The sequence below is a fragment of the Lepus europaeus genome, chromosome 11 (genome assembly GCF_033115175.1).
Source record: "Lepus europaeus isolate LE1 chromosome 11, mLepTim1.pri, whole genome shotgun sequence".
Lineage (NCBI taxonomy): Eukaryota > Metazoa > Chordata > Mammalia > Lagomorpha > Leporidae > Lepus > Lepus europaeus.
The window spans coordinates 8,400,013-8,425,270 of NC_084837.1; the positions used below are offsets into that span (position 1 = coordinate 8,400,013).

Sequence of the window (25,258 nt, forward strand, 5' to 3'; positions counted from 1 at the left end):
CACAGGTTGGGATGGAGAGCAGAGGGAGGAGGAGGCCTGCCCAGGAGGGCTGGCGTGGGCGATGAGTGGCTCAGGGAGCCGCTGACTAAGCCAAGGAATCCAGAGCGGAAGAAGTGTTGAGTGCAGCGGCTGTGGTCCTGGTTTGGAGCACAAGGAGGCCCAAGCAGAGATGCCTCCGTGGAACTGGGCTAGGAACCCATTGGGGACCCAGTTACAGCAGCTGTGAGCCACCCCTCAAAGACTATCACCACTAGAAACTAGCCATTGTCTCTACAGACTGTTACAGCTATTGTAAGGGGTGGGTGTTGGCCTGGAGGTTAACGTGACAGTTGGGGTGCTGCCTGGGTGGGACTCCCAGCTCTGCTCCAAGTCCAGCTTCCTGCTAATGTGCACTGGGAGGCAGCAAGTGGGGCTCTGGTGGTCGGGCCCTTGCCTCCCACAAGGGAGACCAAGACTCGGCACTCAGCTCCCAGCTCCTGGGCTTGACTCCTGGCCCAGGGTGGTCGTGGGCATTTGGGGAGTGAACCAGCAGATGGGAGTTCTCCGTCTCTCTGCCTCTCCCATTAAAAAAAGAATGGTATTTTTACAAAATACTTCTCAAAATGAACACCAGTTCCTGTACTTTTTAATTGCTGAAAATACAACATCACAGCCAGAGTGGGAGGGCTTGGCAGGTTTCCCTCGTTCCCCTGAGGGCCACTCCCTGTATCTCCATCACTTCCGCCCCCAGTCAGGCTGCAGTGTGTTCAAGGCCCACACTTCAGCAGAGACATGAGGAACTGGAACACGCCCAGAGAAACAAAATGATCAAGTGGTGAGAAAATCCGCCCGTGAGATCGAGTTGTAGGTAAAGGCCAGGCGACCGGAGATTATTTAATCTGCGCATGTGTGGTCTGAAGGGTAATCCAGTAGAATTCAGGCACACAAGGCGACCCGAGAGGAGTGGTCCCCAGAGAGCTTCCTGACCCCCATCTCCTCTGAGGATTCAACGAGAGGAAACTAGACTCCACTGAGCTTGAGTCTCAACTGGCATCAGGGAAAACCTCCCCCGGCTCAGCAGGCAGCAGCTTCAATTTCCTTGTGGTCTGTGCCAACTTCTGCCGGGAAAATTCCATCTGAGGGACACCCGGGCTTGCCACTGCCATCCTGGCATTCGTGGGGTTAAAGCAGGGTGGCCAACCCAGACGGGGGCATGACAGCTCTCAAGACAAGCCAAGGCCACTGAGCTCAGCAGACAAGGCCATCTTTCCAGGGACCACAGCACGAGCTCGGACCCCCGAAGCAAGGCTCTGTGGCTGGGGAGAGATGGAGCCAGGGAGACAGGAGAAAGGCAGGAAGCCGCGATCCTGGAGACGGTCTGAGGGCCGTGTGCAGGCTGCAGGCACAGGACAGGCGACACAACTACACAAACGGACGGGTCTCTGCCCAAGCCCTGTCTGCCTTGAGGACCTGCAGGCAGGCAGGCATACTGCTAGTGACAAAAAATGTTGGCCTGGGGTCTGCAGTTCTGTCGGGCCCTACCCTCTCGCCGTCACCTTCCAAGTCGCTGAGACACCGTGCACATCTTTGGGTGTCTGGTGCTGACGCGGTGGACGGCTGGAGTCCTTGTTCCGTACTGCACTGAACCCACAATGAGAATTGAATGTCTTTGTGCTGTACAGTACGCTATTCTGAAATATGTGCACATCATGGACTGATTTGATTGCGCTAATTAACGTATGCATTATCTCATATAATGATCTTTTTTTTTGTGCTAAGAACACTTGAAATCTACTCTTAGCAATTTTTAAGGATACATTTCTAAATGTAGTCACCATGTTCTACAATAGCTGTCCTTAACCTATCCCTACTGTCCCACTGACACTGTTAGCCATCTCCCCAAATCCCCACTCCCAGCCCCTGCAAACACCCTTCTCCTCTCTCCGCCTGTAAGTTCCCGAGTGAGACCGTGCGGTGTTTGTCCTCTGTGCCTGGTTGATTTCACTGGGTCGTGTCCTCCATGTCACGCACGCACGCTGTCGGAGGGACAGGATTTCCCTCTCTGTTAAGGCAGACGAGCGTTCCTCTGTGAATCTACACACTTCTCCAGCCCCCGGTCCACGGACGGATGCCGACGCCGACACCAACGGCACTTCCTGGCTCCTGGGGCACCTGTGGCGACTGACCCTCAAGTGCGGCTACCTCTCTGACACACTACATTCAATTCTTCTAGGGACGGCGCTGCCGGACCCGCTGAGTACTTGTTCTATTCAGAGCGGGAGGAATGCAGACAGCAGGGAGGACCCGGGCTCTGGACGCCAAAGCACTAGCACTGAGCAGGGCTGGGTGATCTCTGCGGTGCAGAGCAATCAGGAACAATGTGAGCCGTTTGAGCGAATCATATGAAGGTGACATTGTGTAAAGCAAGTGGGTGTCTAACGAAAGCAAAAACACTGGGAACGGGATATGGGAATAATTTCACCAAAAGACTAAATTCTCTTGGCCAAGAGAATTCAGGCCCATGTCGTACTTGGTAGTGTAGAACTCAGCTGCACTATGTGAAATCACCAGGTAAAACAGCCTCCTTAGTACTCTGTGGTGCCAGTGTGTGAGCAAACATTTACATCACCCAGTTTCTGCACCAAACAGTGAGTGCTGCGTGCTCGCAATGCATGCTGGTGCTTTAAGAACGCATCCACATCTCAGCAGGTAGAGGGTCTCAGCCAGGGATGCTCCGTGGAGATTTCTGCCCTGGAGCAGGCCAGACTGGATGATCCCGCAGGATTCCGAGTCCTGAATCATTGGCTAGCCAGCTACACCACGTGCCAGGCAGCACATGGAACAGGCAACTCGGGGCTTTGTACCCTGGCTTGGAACACAAGCCAGCTGGGAAGCACAGGTTTCTCTTCCAGCTCTCCAGTGGCTGTGCCCCTCACAATGGCCTCCAACCCTCCCCCTGCCTGCTCCACAGGCCCCACAACTCAGCATCTGCCACCCCTGGAGCTCCCAGCCAGGGTGCTACCTTCTCAGCACAACCTTCTGCCAGCCAGACAATTCAGTTCTCACAGAAAACCAGATCCCCGCAGGAACCCGGGCGTCCCAAATCCCGGCTCCATCCATTTCTGGTGTAAACACTCTACTCCCTTACCTTTGGCTGGGACATAGAAGAACACCGGCTCCGTCCACGACCCGTTCCCGGAGAGAGACGTAGCCTGAATCCGGGCTGTGTAGTTCCCGGGGTTTAGCCGGTTGAGCTTGGCTCCTCCATACTTTCTGTACTGCTGTCTGGACACACATTCCCTCTGGTCCTGGGGGAAATAAAACACACAGTCTGTTTCCCACAAGCACAGGAGAAATCTGGGACCTGCCACACTGGTGGCCCCAACTGCCCAATCTCTTCCCCCCACAGCACCTAAAAACGACCCAGAGTATCTTAGGAGGTCTTCAAGTAACACGGAGCATAACCAGAACTCTTCCCCCAGCCTTGTTCCAAAACGAACAAGGAGGATTCTCAGTTATTAAGACTGAGCTAGTCCAGGTGGGAAACATTTGCCACAACGAGGTCACGTCTTTTTTTTTTTTTTTCACGTTAATTACTTATTTATTTGAAAGGCAGAGAGAGAGAGAGAGAGAGAGAGAGCGCGAGAGCGCGAGCGAGCGAGCTAGCTAGCTAGCTTCCATCTGCTGGTCCACTCCCCCAAATGCCAGGGCTGGGCTAGAGCCAAAGCAAGGAACTCAACTCAGGACTCCCACGTGGGTGGCAGGAACCCAGCAACCCAACTCCTTGAGCCATCACTGCTGCCTCCCAGGGTCTACAGGAGCAGGAAGCTGGAGTCAGGAGCCAGAGGAAGGCATCAAATCCAAGCACACTGATATGGGGCGTGGGCATCCTAGCCAGTGCCTGACCCGCTAGGCCATGCACCTGCATGCTTCCTAAGAGTGACAGACAGCCTAGCTTCTTGTGTGCTCCTCATGGTGCATGGAGCTGGGGGAAAGACCTTTCCTCACTGACTTCCACCTCCTTATTGTGCTAAGCCTGAAGCTAGCCAGGAGGTACCCTGTTTCTAATGCAACTTCTGCTGTTGAGCTGGTGGAAGTACCTACAGACCGTACCACCACCAAGTCTTACCTCAATCTGAGAACCGTATTTTATTTCATACATTAGGATCAATCCGTTGGGGTTCTCAGGTTCCGGCCACTTTAGAAAGATGGAGTTTTCAGGCCTTGCTTCCCAGGTCACAGGGCCCGGAATGTCATCTGCTCCTTCTGTACGATTGAACAAGTGACAAAGTCAGAGTTGGGTCCTCGGGGAGGGAGATGAACACTGGGCTGACCAGAGGATGCTGCAGCCCCTAATCCATGCATTCAGGCCAGGCCTGTGCATGGGGGGCACGCAGACTCCCCCTGAGCTGGTGTAGGATTCGACCAACCTGAGGACCTGCACATCTCAAGGGACCGCAACATCCTCCACTCACCTGGATGCCACCAGAAAGCCGGCACCCAGGCACAGCTACCTAAGCCACTTTCTCCTACTCTGCTTCATCCACTTCGAACAAAACCACACAAAACGACCGAACGCGGCAGCTGAATGAGCAGCAGCAGAGCACAGAGCCCTTGCCGTCGGCCTCACGGCGACTGACTGCCATGTACACGGAGGTGAAGGCCCCACAGGGCCGGCCAGGGAGGAGGCTGCTAAGCGTGGGACGGCATCAGCGAGTTCTCCCTTGCTGCCGACCGCTCCTGACCCTGACCTTGTGGTGGTGGCTCTCTTGCTTTTGCTTCTGAAAGCAGAAAGCAAGGTCGTGGGTCAAGGTCATGGACAGTTACTGCTGGGAAGGGTAGTGGCAGACCGCTTGGTCTGTGTCTGTCCTGGGAGGGCTGTGGGAAGCCGAGGCACAGGAGACCGACGGCTGCCCTAAGGCAACGGCTCCTCAGCACCCGGTCTGGTCACTTCCACTCCGGTGCTACCTGACGCTTCCTACCGGAACAAGAATTGGGCACTCTACCCACCTTCCAAAGTGGATGAGTGACGACCGGCTGTGTTTGAGCAACTTACAGGTCAGCAGGGTGGAAGGTTTGAGAGTTCACCCGAGAAGCAGCGACCACTCTGACCTGAGGCAGCTAACTGGGGACCTGGCGGAATCTTGGGAACTCGGGAGGGAGCAGGCGCTTTACCTGTGCACAGCGGCGGGTGCACAGGGCAACCAGGTTGCAGGGTGAACCCTAGAGGGTGCCCCCTGGGCTGGAGTACTTTCTAGAGACACGGGAGTGACACCGCTATCCCAGCATGGGTTCCGTCCCTGGCTGGCTGATCTGCCATGCTGCCTACCAGGGACCACCCGCTCCTCTGTGGGCAGGAGTGAGAGCCAGGGTCACTGCCTGGGGGCCAGACCCCGTACCCACCAACCACGGTCTTCTCCACCAGGCTATGAGTGTGCTCGCAGCAGGGAGCGCGGGGTCACACGGTACCTGCAGGCTTGGTTCTCGCAAAGACAAAGTTGGAGGCGCTGCACCCCAGCTTCTCGGCCTCGTGGTTGCAGCTGTGAATATCGACGCGGTAGGAAGTAAACGGCCGCAGGTTAGATATGACCGTTATCTCCTTGTCCACTCTGGTCTCAAAGAAAGGGTATTCTGTCTCCAGCTCCTCCAGGTCCGTGCTGTTGTACATGTCCACCGCCGTGGCGTTCCTGCCTCGGCCAGACAGCGTGGTGTTGGCCACCTGCGCGACATCTCTCCGCTTCCTCTCGGGTCTGCGAGGGAGACAAGCTTGGCTTGTAAGTGCTGCTTCTACCTCTTCTGCCTTTTTTTTTTTTTTTTTTTTTTAATGACTTGGGTGAGAGTAACAGGCAGAGGAGAAAAATCTTAACCTTGGAAGAAAAGGGATCATTCAGCCCCCTTGGATAAAAACCAACAAGCAACACGGGCTTTCCTTACTTCCTCCACTCTGCAGCCTCAGGCGCAGCAAACGACTCCCCTGGCTCCCGGGGCAGGCACTCGCTTACACCCAGAGGCGGGCAATGCCGTGGCCACTCTTGGCCAGGCGCTAAGCTGGTGGCTGGTTCATCGGTGCTCTGGGGCCCTTCTCAGTCACAGATCTTACAGTTAAGCAAGAAAAGGGGCAAGCCTGCTGGCTACACACAGATTATCAGCAGTGAGGGCACAGGTGAGGTGCAGGGCACAGTCCCTAGGGAGATGGGGAAGAGGGGTTCCATGGGCTGTGGGTGGTGACTCAGCTCTGTAACAGAGATGCCCTGATCCCAGCAGCAAGTGCCAGCGTGGACCCCAAGACCCTCCCCAGGGGCTCCTGCTGATTCTCATCCCCAGGCCCGAGCCCGTGCCACCTTCCTTAGGCCTCTCCAGCCTGGCTTTGCCTCCCACTAAGCATTGAGCACCTGCAGCCTCCCCAAGGCTCCGGAGAGGGGCAGAGTCTTTGTCACGGACTTGAGTAGGCTTTCTACCGACAGCTACAGGATCTACTGGCATAGAAAAGCTAAAAGGCCCACGGGAAATCACTCGGGAAAGGATGGTCGTCCACACCCAAAAGGCAGAGGAAGTGGCACGAGACACAGGGAGGCCCCTCTGACTGCCACTGCTGCTGGGGCAGGTGGAAAAGTGAGCTTCCTGGCTCTGCCCAGACACCTTTAAAGCAGGCTCCGGACAGGAAGCATCCAGATCACCACACAAAAACAGTGCCCGGACAGAGGAACAGCAACCCGCAGTGAGTCGTGGACCAGAGGTGCTGAGACTGCTGGCAAAGGAAGAGAGCAAACGGGACAAATCCCAGCTGCCCAAGGACCCGAGATGACACCCAGGACACAGGAGGCCGTCGGTGTCCTGCTGGGGGAAGCGGCAGTGGGCAGCGCGAGCTCCCGCGGGGAGGGGCAGCCAGAAGTCACTGGAAGGCTCAGCTGACCCAGGCTGTGCGCTGCCCCTGGGCAAACCTGGGAGGGAAGGCAGGCGCTGGGGAAAGGGCCAGGGCTTTCATCCTAGAAGGGAAGAACGCAAGGAACCACATCTATCGCCAGGAGGACCTTTTTCACACCAGCAAAGCTCTTGCCTTGCCTTCAAAACCAACCCAGCACACACTACGTCTACAAGTAAGAAGCTATGGGGGTCGTGTTGTGGCACAGTGGGTTGCACTGCTGGTTGTCACGCCAGCATCCCATGTGGGCACCAGTTCACGTCTGGGCTGCTCCACTCCCAATCCAGCTCCCTGCCAATGTGCCTGCAATGGCACAAGTGCTTGAGCCCTTTCCACCCATGTGGGAGACCCAGACGGAGTTCCTGGCTCCTGGCTTTGGCCTGGCCCAGCCCTGGCCATTGCACCTGTTTGGGGAGTGGATCAGTGATAGAAGATGGACCCATTGATTCTCCCTCTCTCTCTTTCTCATCACCATTCATATAAATTTTTTTTAAAAAATCCTAACAAATAATTGATTGATATAAAAGCAACACAGCAGAGGGAGAGATGGAGATCGATCAATCTTCAATCCAATGCTTCACCACCCAAGTAGCCAAAATGGCCAGGGCTGGTCCAAGCCAAAGCCAGGAGCCTGGAACTTCACCCGGGTCTCCAGGTGGGTGGCAGGCACCCAAGCACTTGGATCATCTTCTACTGCTTTCCCAGGTGCGTTAGCCGGGAACTGGATTGGAAGTGGAGCAGCAGGATGCCACCCAGTGCTCCGATGTGGGATGCCAATGCTGCTGGCGTGGCTCAACCCCCTGCACCGGCCCTAGCAACTTAGTTTTAAAGCAGGAAACTGGACTTGCAAGTGAGTCTTTCCGCCTCCACACTGCTCTGTTCCTTTTCCTTTTCTAGGTGCTGCTGGGCTCCCCTGCCGCACCTTCCCCTGCCTTTTAGAATATACTATTTTGTTTACTATTTTTTTATTATAGCGAAGTAAACCTTAAAAATGCAATGAAAGTGCATGCAACATAAAATTGTGGCATTTTAATTCAGGGGAGTTCACTGCATTCATATGCCACAGAGTCACTGACTCGTTTTCAGGAACTTCCGATCGCTCCAGACAGGACCGCGCTCCATCACAGGGGGCCTCCAGACTTGCTCCTTTGTGTCTGCTCTGCTCCACTTGGTGCCGTAGTTTCAAGCTTGTCCTCGTCATCGGGTCAGAATCCCCTTACCTGGCTGAACAATATTTCTCGGGATTTTTCTACCACACCGCGTTCATCTGTTCACCTGCAGCACTTGAGCTGCTTGCAGCCTTGGGTTGCTATGGACAGCACTGCTGGGAGCCGTTCCTTCCCCCACTTCTGTCCCCACTATGCAGAAAGAGCACTCAGAGCAGATGGAATCTGGGGGGCAGGTGCTGCGTTGCCTGGAAAGCCCATGTTCTACGCTGCTTCCCACCCTTGTGTGTGAAGCATGCCTGGGACACTGGGTTATTTTTGGAAGCTGGGCCCCCTCCAGAACTGGCTCTGCCTTTGCCCCTTTTGCAACAGGACTCCTCCTCTGCAGGCTGAGAGAGGCCCACGTCCTGGCGTTCCCACTCCCAAGCGTGGACAAGCGCCTGACGCCCTCTGCACCCCGGCTCCTCAGCAGGACAGGAGCCACCTGTTCTCTATAGGACGCTGTGCCCTGAGCGTGGGTTACACCTGTAGGGAGCAGCAGTGCCACCTGTCGTGGCCCCCTCCGCGGCCAGCGCTGACCTGCCTGACCCGTACCTGGGCACGAAGATGGAGTTGTGCAGGAAGTTCTCGAACACCTTGCGGTACTCCGCCTCCTCCTTCTCAGCCTGCTTCTCGGCTTCCGTCTTGGGGCACGCGCAGCAAGGCCCCTTCTCTCCGCCACACACCTCCGTCTTGGGGTTCTCCGTCACCTCCTCCACGTCAATGGTGCCGTCCGCATACTTCCTGATGGGAATTTTGTCTTCTCCAGGAAGAAAAGCGGAAGTGGCGGTGTGAATGAGAGCTGAGCCACGCGCAGGACAAGAGCTGTCAGCCCCTCTCAGAGAGAGGGCAGCTGGCTTCCAGCAAAGCTCACACAGCTCCCCGCGTGCACCACCCAGGGCACGGATGCATTCCAGTCGTGGGAGCGAACGCCCGCGCTGACCCGGGTGCGGTTTCCAGTATCCTTACCTTTGGAGCAGTAGTTGTGCCGGTACAGGTAGCCGTCCTGGGGCTGCCGCTGCCACCTCACGATGTAGTAGCTCAGGTTCCCGTTGGGCAGGGACGGGGGGCTCCACTTCACGATCAGCTGAGACGAGGAGTTGGATGCTGAGAGGATGTCCAAGGGGATGGAAGGAACTGGAAAGAGAACAGAGGACACTTCAGAGGACAGACTGGCCTTTCAGATTCTCGGTGCCAGCCAAGAGGAAGCTGCGAGGCCGGCCTGGGTGAGAGGACAGTGACGGGGGTGGGCCTTTGGCACGCTGCTCAGGCGCCACGTGGGAGGCCCACGTCCCATATTGGCGTGCCTCAGTTCAAGTCTTGAATTCATTTCCAAATTCAGCTTCCTGCCAATGCACAGTCCTGGAGACGGCAGCAGGCAGTGGCTCAAGAACCTGGGTCCCAGCCACCCATGCACCCGTGTGGGAGAGCTGAGTTAAGTTCTGGGCTCCTGACTTTGGCCTGGCCCAAAGTTGTGAGTATCTGGAGAGTGAATCGGAGGACAGAAGATTTCTGCCTGCCTGCCTCTACCTTCCAAACACGATACCACGATACAGTATCACGTATCACTAAGAAGGGCAACAGGCGCATCTCCCCGTCACCCCTGCACCTACACCTACTCCACCAGTACAGCGAGCTCAGGAAGCATCGGGGGGCACAGGGCTTGTCTGGAGCACAGGTACCTGACGCATTGGTGCGAATGTACAGGATTTCACTCTTGGCCCCTCGGATGTGGTCATTCTCCACCATGGTGAGGGTCACGGCCTTGACGTAGACGGCGTACTGAGTCCAGGGCTTCAGCCCTTGCAGTAGAATGCCAGGCTCCAGGTCCTTGTTTGGGGGGAGGTCCACGTCCACCATGTTCCAGCTGTTGGAGCCGCAGGCATCCTGCCCATCATACTCCGTCACATTTTTAAAGGGTCTGAAAGACAGCAAAGCTCACACAGAACCTTCCCAGGGTCTAGCATGTCACACTTTCCACAACGGGAATTCTCAGTCAAGTAAACAGTCGATCAGATCTGCATGGTAGGACACGGCTCGGCGGCTGGGCCCCAGGCCTCCCCAGAGTCACGCCCTGTAGCCCTGCAGGCTGTCTCTCAGGAACGAGCTGTTCCATCGCTACTGCGACTGACAAGGCTGCTCCCTAAGAATACACGCAAATGCACGTATCCTCTGACTGCAGCATTTTTTCATTGTAAGAAAAAAAAAAAAAGCACAGCTATTTAATGTAAATATCAGATATTAATAAAAGAAAAGTTTTCAGCCGGCGCCACGACTCAATAGGCTAATCCTCCACCTGCGACGCCAGCACCCCGGGTTCTAGTCCTGGTCGGGGCGCCGGATTCTGTTCCTGTCGCTCCTCTTCCAGTCCAGCTCTCTGCTGTGGCCCAGGAAGGCAGTGGAGGATGGCCCAAGTGCTTGGGCCCTGCACCCGCATGGGAGACCAGGAGGAAGCACCTGGCTCCTGGCTTTGGATCGGCACAGCACCAGCCGTAGCAGCCATTTAGGGGGTGAACCAACGGAAGGAAGACCTTTCTCTCTGTCTCTCTCTCTCACTAACTCTGCCTGTCAAAAAATAAATAAATAAAAGTTTTGGAGAAAAATGATGTCCTACAGATAAATAGTACCTTCAAAAATCTAAATTGCTCACCAATTGCAATGCACAGGTGTCTTACATTAAACACTTCCCAGACTGCCTCAGTCACTAGCATCTGCCCAGTGAGATGGTCAGCAGCCACGGCCAAAGCACTGGCAGGGCCCTCAAGGAGATGCGTGGTGCAGCGTGGAAGCTGCACTCATCAGATCAGAGGCCTGGAGAGCTACCAGCCACGGGCATGGGGAGTGGACATCGATGTGGCCTTGCCTGCCGTCACCATGGCAGCACAGACACAAACCCTGGATGCCGCGTGAGCCTGAGCTTCTCATTCTTCGAGCCATGTCCAGACCCAGCTCCAGCAAGGGAAAGGCACCAGATGCTGCCACCGGGCTTCTGGTTCCCACCCCTGGGGAGCCAAGCACCCAGGAAAGCAGCCTGTGGCACTAAGATGGGCCTTTGATGAAAAGATGGCTATGCAGATGAGGGGACCACATGTACACGGGAGGCGAAGGAAGGAGGGAGACCAGTGAGAGCCGTGGTCAGTCAGCAACTGCCAGGGCAGGCGACTATCACCTGACGGCACAAGAGATACCGAGTAGACTGGCAGAGTCATGGAGCTTGGCTGCCCTCCTTCTCCTTCCCCAATTAGAGGGCTCATGACCTAGGTGCAGAGACTGAGAGGGGTCCATGCACCAGAGACCATGGACCAGACCAGGTGTGTAACCTTGGGGACTCCTGGAGTAGGGCTCCCGGCGACGAAGGGCGGGACGATGCTTCAACCAAGTCCCAAGCATAGTCTATGACACTTGGATTGACTCAATTCTCCCCAAATACCCAAGCTTTCTCTCTTGGGCCTTCATATGGTTGACAACCTCTAATCACCCAAAGAAGGAAAGGCCTCAAGCTAATGCTATCCCACGGTGGCTGCCACTGGCTAGGGTGCATGTCACCAGGTAGCCAGGGCAGGGGCTCAGCCTGGCTTTCCCTGGGGACCCAGCTGACTGCTTGCATTCATCCAACGGTGCAATGACAAAAAGGCTGGCTGCAACCAGTCCCCACCCTGCCAACGGCAAGACAGCACCAAATGCAGAAACTCACGCCTCCTTGTAGTAGACGGTAAAGCTGATGAGATCCCTGTAGTCTGGGGGGCGGTAGCGGTGCCAGGTTAGGATGATGCGGTTCTTCCATGTGTTGGTGGAGGTGAAATGCAGGATGTCGCTCTCACCTGGGGCACAGGGGTACATCCGTGAGCGACAGATGCCTGTGTCTCAGGAAAGCAGTCCTGTCTCCCCCAGCACTGACTATCCATGCACAGTTCTGCCCGGACTCCCCACATGGCCTCCTGGTTGTCTACAAACAGCTCCGCTTGTAGCTCCAAGGGGCTTGCTCCCTGGTCCTCATCCGGTCAGCTGTGCTGCCTGCTTGCCTGGGGAACAGTGAGTGTGTCCTAACTTGAAGTTCAGTGCATGAGGTCACCGTGCCTTTCTGCTCACCCCTAAGATGCTGCTTCCCAAAGGGTGCCTGGTGGGTGGGAGTGAACCGTTCATCTGGATGGAAGTGTCTAAGGATGACGGCACCTGCCCTGCAGTGGGGCACACCCCCAGGGATGGCCCAGGAAGGAACTGCTTAGTCCACACTGGGCGGCAAACTGGAAGGACACAGGAACTCCTTGGAGGACAGCCGCAGGGGACCAATGAGGCGTGGTCAACAGCTTCATTCAGCCAAGCCCTCTGTGCCCTTGGGCGGACCGTCCGGGCTGCTGAGGGATGCCAGGGACCAGCCCCAAGTTCCAACTCTGAGGAGCACCAGGGAGGACCGATGGTCGCCCGCCCTCCTTAGCCTGCAGGGTGCCTTCCTCCAAGGCCCCTGCACACCAGGAGGGGAAGCAGTGAGACTGAAGGCCAAGGCCATCAAGACTAAGAAGCTCAACTAGGACGGGGAAGGCGCTGCTAAGGCACAGCTGAAGTGCTATTCGGGGATTTCCCCCGATCCTGTTTCCGAGGGGAAATCAGTGGCTACTTGACAGGTAGGACTGGCCGACTCGAGCAGGAGGGCACTCTGAGAATGCTCTGGTAGCCCTGCCTGTGCTAGGGTCCAAGCAGGGGCTCTGGACATGCCCTCCAGCTCCGGGGCCCGATCCTTCCCTCTGAAACCCCTCCATGCAGTCTCGGTGGCCACCAGGTGAGGAGTCCAGACGCCAGCAAAGCAAGCCGCAGCCCACTGCTAGCTATGTCACAGAGCCGCCCCCGAGTGTGCACAGGTGCGTACGCCTGCCCGGGCCTACGATGCTTCTCTAACTCCCTTCCCTTCCCTTCCCTTCCCAAAAGTCCAACAGGAAGAGAAGGTTTACTTTTATGGCCCCATCCAGCCAAACAGAGCCCCAGTTTTTTTAAATATTTATTTTTTATTTATTTGAAAGGCAGAGTTACAGAGAGAGAGTTCTTCCATTTGCTGGTTCACTCCCCAAATGGCCACAATGGCCAAAGCTGGGCCACACTGAAACCAGGAGCCAGGAGGTTCATCTGGGTCTCCCGTGTGGGTGCAGCAGTGAAAGGACTTGGGCCATCTTCCTCTGCTTTTACAGGCCCACCAGCAGGGAGCTGGATCAGAAGTGGAGCAGCCAGGGCTCAAACCTGTGCCCACTAGGATTCCGGCATCACAGGAGGCAGCTTAACCTGCTGTACCACAATGCCGGCCCCTAGAGCCCCTGTTTTAAAAGCAGTTTTCTGGGGACTGGCATTTTGGCACAACAGGTTAAACTGCTGCCTGCAATGTTCCACTTCCGATTCAGCTCCTTGCTAATGTGCCTGAGAAAGCAGCAGAGGATGGCCCAAGCGCTTGGGCCCCTGCAACCCACATGGGAGACCCAGACGAAGCTCTTGGCTTCAGCATGGCCCAGCCCCGGCTGCTGTGGACATCTGGGGAGTGAACCAGTGGATGGAAGATCTCTCTCTCCCTTTCTCTCTCCCTGTAACCCTGCCTCTCAAATAAATAAGTAAAATAAATCTTTCTCTCTCAAAAAAAAGCAGTCTTCTATACAGGATTAGATGAGAAGTGCATGACTCTAACTCTGATAAGAGAGCTTAAAGTCAAAGTTTCCCATTAAATTGCTGAAAATTTTAAAAGTGGTATCAATTCTGGACTGTGGGCTCACCCCATCTTTTCTGTGTTGGGGTGGGGGTGGGGCTGTGGGGAGTGAGGGCGGAGCTCAGGCGCGCACTGGGCTGGACAGTACGGGCTCATTTTCAAAAAGTCCCTCACTTCGTGTGAGAAGACAGGAAGCGCTGGGGCTCCTAAGCACCTGTTTAAATGCAAGTGGGAACAGTTCACGAGCCTCTGGGGCGCTCACAGGGAAACTCAGGAAAACTGGCCAGCACACAGGGGTCACTGCTGCCACCATCAGCCGTGGCCGGGATGGGGACGGGGTCCAAGGCTCCCCAGGCAGGGGAGGGCCTGCGGCCACTCACAGGAGGCTCTCTCCCCGTTGTTCCTGGTGTTTATGTCGCCCTTGCTCTGGCGTCCTTTCGTCCCCGTCACATCCTCCATGCGGTAAATTTCCGACACGCACAGCTTGGGGTTGAAGGCGAAGTACATCTTCCCGGCTTTGATGGTCAGGTTGCGGTGGTCCCAGTCCCAGAGCTGCTGCAAGTTCTGGTTGTCCAGCACGTAGAAGGAGTAGTTCCTGGAAGCACAGAACCCGCCATTAGTGCACCTGCCTGGCCCACAGTCCGTCTTTGCCAGAGGGCCCCATCTGGCGAGGTCCTCCCTGGCACGTGACACCACTACGGCATTTCCTTTGCCAATAAGAGGTTCGGCTGTTAACCCTGAGCACTGTCAGCAACGGCGGTGGCGTGAGTCAAGGACACCACCTGGACATCCACTGGAGGGGAACTAACTTCATGACCTCCACTGCTCACGAATGACCCTCCCCACACAGGGAGGTGCGCCTCGGACCACTCCCTACAAATGCCTTTGGTTATGTGCTCATAGCTGGGTACCTACAGTGAGCCTGAAAGCGGCCCTCAGGGGAGCAGACGTGCTTGGCTGCCCAACCAGAGCAGCTAACACGTTGCTGTAGCGTCTCCCGATAGCCTTGGGAATAAATCCTGCCCATGTCCAGTGAGCAGCACAGCACACAATGGGAGGGGAGACAGACACAGGAGGACCAGCCATGGGCTTTCTCCCACCTCCCCTTCACTCATCTCTGACTTCAGGCTTCAAGCCTTGGAGAAGGTGTGGGGGAGAAGTGGTCCCGGACAGGCAGCCCCCAGGGCCTCCCATGAGGCAGCAGGATTCAGTGTCCAGGTTCAGCCTGTACAGAGCTCAGCAGATCGGGATGGGCTGAGAATCTGCATTTCCCACTCGTGCCAAGTTGCAGACCCACACGGGGAACCACTGATCTAACAGAGGAGCTTCCGTGAGGTACTGGGGGCCCCAGGCCCACTAGGCCCAATGTGGCACCTGCTCCAGGAGGGGTACACACAAGCAGTAGGTCCACGGGGACAGCAGCATGGGAAACTTATCCCTGGATACCCCAGGATCAGGAGGAACCCCTCTCCAGGAAGGTGAGACAGCAGGTGGCCGCAGCTTAGAGAAGGATCCCTGTGGCAGGCCTCTCTCTCTGGCTCCCCTGGGAGCCGGCAAAGTCATAGTTGGTGGCTGAGTCCGCCACGCCTGGGACTGGAATCGTTTCTCTCTTCCGTTCTCCAGCCTCAGTTCCTTTCTGGGGCTCATTCAGAGCTTGACCACTGGGTGGGGCTTTGATTTCTAAGACACAGTCCTAGACCCAGCGCACGATCACAGAGAAGGAAGGAGCAGAGCCCTCTCTCAGCTGACCAGGGCCAGACAGGACTCAATCTCCACTGTGCACGGAGGCTGCATCCCCCAGGCAGCTCTCTGTAGCTGAGTGTCTTCACTGCACCTGCACGGAGACCTAAATCCTCAGTGGGAGCCGCACACAGGGTGAAGCACAAAGCACGCTCACAACACCCTCCCCATGGAATCCACAGGGTGTTCAGACCAGGAGAGGGTCCAGGCACGGGCCCCAGAACCAGAAATGCCGGGGATGAGCCACACAGCAGAGGCAGGTCCTTCAGTGCTGTTTGTAGCCCCATTTATGAACTGCCATGATGAGGGGTGTGGACAGGCAACACCTGAGCTCCCTGTCGGTTTCGAGAGCCCATGACCCCATGACCCCACTGCTCAGTCGCATAGCCTGAAGCCCAAGCCCTTCCCAGCACTGGACTCCATGGGAATCCTGACCCCACGGGGATTCCAAAGGCAGCACCTCTGACACCCACCCTGAGGTCGGAACACTTTCACGGCCACCAAAGCAGTCCCAGAAACAGGAGCCACCCATGCTTTCCTTCCAGTAAGGGCTCATCCCGGGACACGCATGTGTGGCCTAGGACTGTGACCCCAGACCTGGCACGTGCAACGTGATGGGGGTGGTGCCCGGGGCAGTCCTGGCTCATGGCCAAATGCATCTGCCACCCCCAGGGGCAGGTCCCACGTGAGTCTTCCTTCTACCCGCCAGGCTGCAGAGGTCGGGGGACTCAGGCAGGCTCAGAACTGAAGCAGATGTCCGACCAGAGGCCCACACTTGCCCACAGGACACTTCCAGGTCGGGTCCCAAGGGGAATGAGCATCAGCGGTGACCCTGGTGACCCTGGCTGCTGCCGGGTACCTGAATGAGCCTCACGGGACAGAACCTCCCTGGTGGGGAAGGGGTCTTTGGGCCGGGAGCAAAGGCCAACAAATCAGGTCTAACTCCATTTAACCCATGAGGAGGCCTCTCTTTTTCTTAGATTTATTTTTATTCATTTGAGAGAGAAAGAAAGGGAGACAGACAGACAGAAATATCTTCCATCAGCTGGTTCACTCCCCAAATGAACACAACAGCTGGGGCTGGGCCAGGCTGATGCCTGGAGCCAGTAACTCCATCCACATCTCCCACTTGGGTGGCAGGGGCCCAAGGACTTGGACCATCTTCTGCTAAGGTGAATTACCAGGGAGCAGGATCGGAAGTGGCGCAGCCAGGGATGGATCCAGTGCTCCGATATGGGATGCTAGCATCAGAGGTGGCAGCTTAACCCACCGGGCCATGACGCCAGCCCCGATACATCTTTTCATAACTAATTTTGCTTGCAGGAAACAGAACCGCATGGGAAACACCTTCCGAACAAAACCGCCTTCTGCTCACGCGAATGACTGATGAAGAATTTGACAAATGAATGGCAGGCACACTGAGAGTCTGTGTATTTGATTAATTGCTTTGAAAAGTGAGATTATCTTTTTCTTACAGTAAACACAAACATTTTTTTACAACACTGAGAACACTGGGAGCCAGGATACCAATATCAATAAAACCCAGGCATTATGAAGCCTGTGGAAGCTAAGGAGAAATAAAAATAAAACCCTCATCAAAATAATAATCAAGCCGTTCGCGAGCTGCCTGTCAACACTGCTCCTGTTTTTCCAACTCCAGCTCGAGGCCCAGACTGCACCCTACATCCCACCCGCGATCAGGTGAGAATTAAGAGACGGGGAAAAGGCAGGGACCTGTCGGCACATCTTCAAAACATGCCCCCGCCGAAGCAAATGGCTCTTTCCGGAAATCATCGGTAAACGTGATTTCCCGGCTGCCCCGAGATCTCTGCCTTGACAGTCAGAATATTTTTAAGAAATTAAGTTCCCTGTTTGTTTTCCTTTGGCTCCCACAGGCTCCGTGCTGCCCGGGTTTTATTGATATTGGTGTCTGGGCTCTCGGCCTTCTCAATGTTGCAAAAATGTTTGTTTCCATACTTGGGTAGGCCTCATCAACCAGGCTGTAGACAAACCGGGGTGGCCAGAATGGCTGCTTATCTCGGAGAACGCAATGCCCGGTGTGTGGCATACACCGGCCTGTGCTATGGGTGGCGGCCACCTCAGGGCTGTCTTACCTCCACGTGGTAGGTTCCACGACCTCACCACGCAAGAGGGGTGGGGAGCAAGGCTGGGACAGTGCTGGGGATATGAGCAGGACAGAGAAGACGGCCCCAGGCCTGGGTTCAGGGCAGGCCACCTGGAAGCCTGGAGATCGGGTCGGAGCCTCATCGCCACTGCCTACTAAGGAACCGCTGCACGTGGCCTCTCCCAGGCTGCAGATCTGTAGCTGCAAACGGAGGTGTCCTCCTGCTCTCTGGCCCCGAGGCCCCGGGGGAAAGGATGCTGTGAGCTCTGAAGCACCTCACAAAGTGGCGGGATGACCTGTTCTGCTCTCTGAAGCGTCCGCTTCCCCGGAACAAAGTCACAGTGAGAGGAAAGGCCTGTGCCTTGAACGACGGGACCCGGCCCCAGGTCTGCAGCCTGCGGGGGTGGGAAGAGACACTCCCTCTTTGCTGGCCCTTGCTGGCACATTGGGAAAAAGAATCTGCAAACACATGACCAACTTCCAGCTCAGTTCTGAGGAGAAACTGCTTCTGGCTGTCTCTGGAGGGCATCAGACCCCGGCACACGGACGCTGTCCTGGCGGCAAAGCCAAGGCCGCTGATCCAGGACCTGGTCTCTGGCAGCTGCTCCCTCCCACTCACCTGCAAACAGGCCAGCTGACCCCAGGTTCAGCACCCATACCCAGTGTTTACACTGACCGCAGGGGTATAGGTGCAGGTGGGACTGGGCACCACATGGGATAAAAAAAAGTTTTCTCTTTTTTTTTCTTCCAGGTTGCTTTACTGAAGTCAAGTTTACCTGTCAAAAAATTCACCCATCCTGTGTGAGCAGTTGTGTGAGCTTTGGTTAATCTATGAAGCTGTCCAGCCACCATCACCACCCGGTTTCAAAACATTTCTGTCACCCTAAGGGCCCCTCTTCTGCTGGCACTGTCTCTCCACGCCTACCTCCAGCCATCACTGTGCTGCTGTCTGCATGGTTTCGCTGTGTCTAGAAACCACACATTAACAGAATCATGCAACATGGAGCCTTTGGGTATGGCTCTTTTTTTTTTTTTTTCCTTAGCCTAATGTTTCTGAGGAAAGCAGTGCCCTATTCTGCTAAATTTATCTGTTCATTTGCTGATGGACATTGGCTATCTTCCAATGGCGTTTTTGGGGGGCAGGGAGGGGTGGGTGTGAGGAACAATGCTGCTATGGGCACTCAATACAAGTCTTGCGAGGGCATGTTTTCCTCTAGGGCAGACACTGGGTAGATCCTGCGCCTGCTGGGTCACATGGCTAAGTGTGTATCCTTAGGTGTCTGGGAAGTGTTAGCTCTGTGCAGTCATCTTTCCGTGGTGGAGCCCAGCGTCCTGAGGCAGCCCAGGGTCGTGTAGACCCTGCTGGGGTTCAGCACTGCAGACGGGCAGCTGTCACTGCTGGTAGGAACGGCCGCTGCTGCATCCTTGGCTGAGGGTTCACAGCCCGGCAAGAACGGAACGTCTCTGTTTTCCAGCACAGCAACACCCCAAGGGTGGAGAACCCCGACTCCACACAAGCCCTGGGCCTGCACACCACGCCGTGCGCTCTTCCCGTCTTCTCTCCACCAAGGGCGGGCTCTCACCTGAGTGACGGCGAGTCTGCCATCAGGCCCCTCAGCCGCAGAAGGACGGCGCAGGACCCAGAGCACTCACCCTTCCAGCTGCTCCTCCCCTAGGACCTGGCGGAGGTTCTTCAGGAAGGACAAGGAGACCAAGGCGTGCGAATGGCTGATCTTCACGTAGCCCGTCACCACCTCGATGAGCCCCATGAAGTTCTCCAGCTCCGAGGCAATGTTATCTGTGTGCGGAGGAGACCGGCTCAGCGGGTGCTCGCTTCCCGCAAGGGTGACCAACTTGGGTTCTTAGAAACACGTGTGGGGTGCAGTGTAGGGGGGCTCCTGGCACAGGACCAACACTTCCGCAGCAAAATTCCCCACTTCCCTGTGCTCGGCTTTCAACAGCCACCCCGGGACGGGGCCTCCTGGGCGGGGAAGGGAGGTCTCCAGGCGGCTGGGCTGCATCCCCACGCTGATAAGCAGCAGGTAAGATCATAAATCCTGCACTGCCAATTACTGACACAGGCAGGGAGCATCTTCATTATGCTCTGTCGACAGACAGCACCGCCTCCACAGCACCAGGGCTTGGCCAGAGCAGCGGCGGCCTCTGGGTCTCGCTGGGAGATGCCTTTGCTACACTTCTAGTTCCTAAGATACAGAGATCTATATTTAAGATCCCGCCTCATTCAACTTGGAGGAAAACACCAAAATGTCAACAATGGCTGATTGCAGGTAGGTTTTTAAAAATCCATTTCGAAGTTTTCTGTAATTAATTTCGTAGCAAGAAAATAGTTGAACAAAATAGCTGCCAATACAGATGTAGAAACCACATGGTATATAAACACCGGATTTACTGTCATTTTGTTTCACTTACCTTTTTCTCGTAAAAATAAAAAAATAGACTTCGGTTTAACATAGGCCAAAATTATAATACAGACTCTGAAGAATTCACAGTGGTTCAATGACTGGGATTTTCCTGTGACTGCTTTATGGAGGTTTATTTAATAACAGACCCTATTTTGCTTTGAATTGATAAAAATAAAAGAAGGGCAGTTTCTTGGAGGGTAAGACTCTCTCTAAATTTAATGTGCACTTTCGTCACTTTCCAAAAATTAAGGGGAAACTCCAGCTGGAAAGACACAAGTCTGCTCACAGGTACGGCTCAAGGAAAAGGGGATGGATTCAAACGCGGTACAGGAAGCATGCCTGCCACTCAGGGCCAGGAGTCTCCTTTCCAACGAGGTGTCCCATCTCCTTAAAACCAGCCCACGGCTTTCTGGAAGATACAGTTCACCATCACGTGTGACGCGTGCTACTCTTATGCCGGTGACACTTCTCTATGAGTAATTCATGGATCGAATGTTGATCTTCTAGACAAGATGAGAATTAGGTTTACGTACTTAGAAGCTGTGTTCTGGGGACACGTTAGTAAAGGAATGTGGCAAGAGCAAAGGGGCCACAAGGTCGGACAAGGCAGTCACGGCTGCAGGAACAGTTAATTCCAACGTGGAGGCTGGGGTGTGCCCCAAAAACAGCGAAGAACAACCCCACAAGAACTAAGCAAACATCTTTTCTCTGCCATTTCTAAACCTGTAAGAACACAGTCCACTCAGTCCATAAATAGCCAGGAAAAGTCAAAGCACAGAACACTCACCCCACCACCACCAAACTTAAAAAAGAAAAAAAAAACCTAACAAAAGGATTTACAAGACAGAAATTCCTTTCCTCTTCCGGGTCCAGTCTGCTTACTGTCCTATCCCGGCTTATTAAATGATCAGGACCTCGACCACACGGCCCTGGTAGCAGGGGCGCCATTGCTAGAATCCTTGTGCATTGAAGATCGGAAGTGACAGCACGCAGGACAAGCTGTGCAAACATGCTTCACCAGGAGCACCATCTTCTGCACATGCAGGGGCGTCATCCAAGGGTTATGCACACGCCGACACATGGTTGTGTCTCTGGGCTCTCAGAAGTACATGGGAGATCTACCAACTCTTCTGGACTCTATAACAGTTTGATGCGCTATCACAAAACACTTCCTTTTGCTTGGGCTCCTCCATGTATCCGATAACCCAAACTCAAGGCAGGGCATGTGGATGGAGCTGCGGGGTACGGAGGCCTAGCTCTGAGCCATCTGCCTCTCTCAGGGCTCCTGTGTGCAGCACCATGCTTGTCCTGGGCAAGACGTAACCAACAGAAAGATGACCTTTACACGAAGCAACACTGTGCCTGTCAACCTGTTTTTATCTCTGAGGGAGACTCATTGGAGAGACAACCGGCAGGGAGCTTACACACTGTTGTTGGTTTTCATTTTGACACAGAGGAAGAACACCCATAAAAGACAACCTAGAGATGCAGCCCCACTTCCAGGCAGAGGGGATACTTACTGCCTCGCCGGATGTTAATGAGCAAATTGCCCTTGAAGATGGTGCATCCTTGGAGCATTTGAGCAGAATTAACAGAATCAATGGTCTTTGTTTTCTTGTCTTCCTCACAGACCTTGGGGCACGGACCTTCGCAGGGAATGCAGAACATGCTGTGGAAGACAAAGAATCCACACACACACAGAAAGAACACAGATGATGTGAGTCTGTCTCCTTGTATTAAAAGTCATCACTGCACGTTTAGCACACATTACGAGAAGCAACTGCTCTGACGCGTTTGAGCGATGGTGCGGTATCATCCCCAAGCCCACCCAGCCGCTCAAACTGCAACCGAAAGGAGAAGGTGCCTACAGAGGAAGAGCACGCTGCTTGTTTCCAGACAAACACGGCTCCATCCTGGAGGCATGTGCGCATCCTGGGCTGCCGACTGGTGGGCCAGCTGGCTCCATGTGGGAGTCCCAGCCCCACAGAGAGGGAGCTCTGGGGGCTGCGGGGACACAGCCACTCTCTGAGGGCCTGGCCCTTGCCTGCACACCTGCAGCAGGAGCTGGGAGAGCTGACAGGGGTGGTTAAGGGGCGGCAGTGTCTCTGCCACTCACAGGAACCTGGCTCCTGCAGTGGGAGGCCCAGGGAAGCCCACTGAGGGATTCCAAAAGGCACGCGGCTCTGCGCAGATCCGTTACTTCCCGCTCCAGCACCACCGAAACTCCTCCCTGACAGTGTTTTGCAGAAACATGTAAATTGATCCAAATGTTGTTTTTGCTGCATATGCAATAAAAGCAAGGCGAAGCTTCCATTACTGTGTACTGAGTTCCTATTTCAAACGCTACCCTGAGTGTGACACAAAGCAGTGTTAGGTGGCTCCTCTCCCGCCTGCCCATCACCACTCAGGAGCAGCAGACAGCGTGCTGGCCCAGTGGCAGAACCTTTGGGATCCATGGCTATATATAGAACTGGGGTCAGAAAGCCAGGTTGATTCCAAACAAGATAAATGATGGAACCTTCTGGGGTGTCTGTGGGGCAGCCTGGTAAGTCAGTCAGCCACGAGAGCTGCTTGACCGTTCTTACATGATCTTTTCCATTTCTGAAATTAAAAGCATCAAGAAAACAGTCTGAGTTAGAGCTCTTTATATCAGAGTCCTCCCTGCTCCTGAAATGCGTTTTTTTTTTTTTTTAAGGATTTATTTTTATTTTTTATTGAAAGGCAGAGAGAGTGACACAGAGAGAGAGAGACAGACAGTCGTCTTCCATCAGCCTCTTCACTCCACCAATGGCTGCAATGGCTGGGGCTGGGTTAGGCTGAAGCCAGGAGCCAAAGCTCCAACAGGTCTCCCACACGGGTGGCAGGGACCCAAGGTCCCAGGCCATCTTCTGCTGCTGATTAGAAGTGGAGTAGCTGGGACTCAAACCGGCATTCTGATACGGGATGCCAGCTTCAGAGGCAGTGGCTTAACCCACAGGACCACAGCACCAGCCCCTGGAAATGTTATTTTCTATTTAAGACAGAGATGCCGGGTTATTCTGTTTAGAAGCTTAAACAGAATTTCTCTGTATATTCCTTTTTCCTTTTGGGTGAATGAGGACCCAGGCTTCCACAGGGTCCTGCAGGAACCCGACCCAGGGCAGAGGGGGTTCCAGCTGCACACTCAGCATCGTTACTTCTAGCACAGGGAGAAGCTTTCATTCAGCATGTTTTGTCTGACTTCTCTTGTTTCTCATTTATGGATTTCTTATTTATTTGTATTTATTTGAGAGACTGAGTGGCAGAGCAAGAGAGAGAGAAACATGGACATACAGAGCCCCCCTGTCCACTGGTTACTCCCCAAATGCCCACAACTGCTGGGGCTGGGTCAGACCACAGCCAGGCACTCCACCCAGGTCTCCCACATGGGTGGTAGGGACCCGACCACTTGTGCCATCACCTGCTGCCTCACAGAGTGTGCATTAGCAGGAAGCTGGGGTGAGGATCGTAGCCAGGACTCAAACCCGGCCCTCTGATACGGGCGTGGGCATCCTCACTAGCGTGCTAACCGCTGTGCCACACGCCGCCCCTCCTGTTTCTTAATTACTCAGATGCCGTAGAATCTCGTGCGGCTTCCATTTTTAAAACCTTTGCATCCTGAATAGCTGTAGGTTCACAGGAAGTTGCAGAGACGGTACAGAGACCCCAGGCATCCTTCACCTGATTTCCTCCCGTGGTCACCACATCTAATGTGATGATCATGCCATAGGAAAACCAGGAAACGAACACTGCCACAGCGTGTGCGCGGTCCTGTGTCATTGCATCGCCATGCAGGTCTGCGTAACCCCAAGGCAGCCAAGACACTGCCACAAAGACTGCCCTCGTGCTACCTACCCAGGCATGGGCACATCCGCACCCAGAATTCCCAACTCCTGGCAACCAGTGAACTGTCCTCCATGTCCATCATCCTGTCTTTTGGAGACTGTTACATAAGTGGAATTATACAGTAGGTGACCTTTAGCGATCAGCTTTTTTTTTTTTTTTTCACACAGCATAATGTCCTTGAGACCCAGCCAAGTGTGTGTGTTGTTGGTTTGTTCCTTTATCTTGCTGAGCAATAGTCCATGGTGTGGGTGCACAGTCTGCTTAGTCACTTACCTACCACAGAGCAACTCAGTGCCTCCACATTGTGGCCATTACAAAGAAAGTTGCTAAAGGAATAAACACGCACATGATTTTGGGTCGACATTTAGCATTTTCATTTCTCTTGGACAAATGTCCAGGGTTGCAAGGCAGCTGCATGTTTAGTTCCTCTCCATCTTTTAATCAAACAGAAATGTCTGACACAGCCACACACATGCACACGCACACACTGACAAAATGTCTAGGGATCACCTGGCTCTGAAACACCTGTGTTCCTAAGGACATGTTATACATTTAAGCTTCCTCAAATCCATCCTAGTATTACAACTATTAAACATATATGTTTAAAGTAAGTGTTAAATCGGCCTCAAAGGCTAGGAGAGGAGGATTTATTATTTCTTGTTGGAGTTTTATTTTAAAATGGAAAAAGTGGGGCCGCCGCTGTGGCATAGCGGGTTAAGCCACCACCTACAGCACCAGCAACCCATGTGGGCACCAGCTGGAGTCCCAGCTGCTCCACTTCCGATCCAGCTCCCTGCTAATGCACCTAGGAAAGCAGTGGAAGATGGCCCAAGTGCTCGGGCCCCTGTACCCGCCTGGGAGACCTGGAAGAAGCTCCTGGCTCCTGGCTTCGGGTCTGCCCAGCTCCAGCTTGCAGCCTCCGCCTCTCCCTCTCTGTAACACCACTTTTCAAATAAATAAATAAATCTTTAAAAAATAATAAAATGAAATGGAAAGGGCGTATCTGTACTTGTGAACAGACTGCCAGGCTTGGTTCTTCGAGGAATGCACTGCAGATCGAAGGCGCTGCCCTCCACCCTGGCTGCTGCAGGACGACTGCCCCACGCGGAGCCCCCAGACCACCTGCCCTGGCCCTCCCCATCAGCTCCAGGAGGAAGGGGAAGTCTGAACTGGGGCTGAGCCTCCCCTGGGTGTCAGACTCGGCCCTAGGGCCCAAGGTGGGCCTTGGCACAGCCCCATTTATCTTCTAGGACTGCCGGTACAATGAAGGTAGAAGACAGCAGACGTAATTTTAGGTGGAATCTGTACACTTTACGG

At 54.6% G+C, this 25,258-nt stretch overlaps 1 protein-coding gene across 2 annotated transcripts in view; it reads right to left on the bottom strand.

The window, feature by feature from the left end:
- The window catches only part of IGF1R (insulin like growth factor 1 receptor), a 260,335-nt gene that overhangs the window by 24,300 nt on the left and 210,777 nt on the right, over positions 1-25,258 (bottom strand). The window contains exons 4-13 of one of the 2 annotated variants that reach the window (XM_062204938.1): positions 21,598-21,746; positions 19,308-19,452; positions 14,170-14,384; positions 11,801-11,927; positions 9,789-10,027; positions 9,076-9,243; positions 8,662-8,866; positions 5,449-5,729; positions 4,109-4,245; positions 3,128-3,287 (exon numbers count right to left, since the gene is read on the bottom strand). In XM_062204938.1, coding sequence (XP_062060922.1) covers positions 3,128-3,287; positions 4,109-4,245; positions 5,449-5,729; positions 8,662-8,866; positions 9,076-9,243; positions 9,789-10,027; positions 11,801-11,927; positions 14,170-14,384; positions 19,308-19,452; positions 21,598-21,746 — 1,826 coding nt within the window. Of the gene's footprint in view, positions 1-3,127; positions 3,288-4,108; positions 4,246-5,448; positions 5,730-8,661; positions 8,870-9,075; positions 9,244-9,788; positions 10,028-11,800; positions 11,928-14,169; positions 14,385-19,307; positions 19,453-21,597; positions 21,747-25,258 lie in introns of both variants that reach the window. The other variant, XM_062204937.1, reaches the window with a different exon arrangement.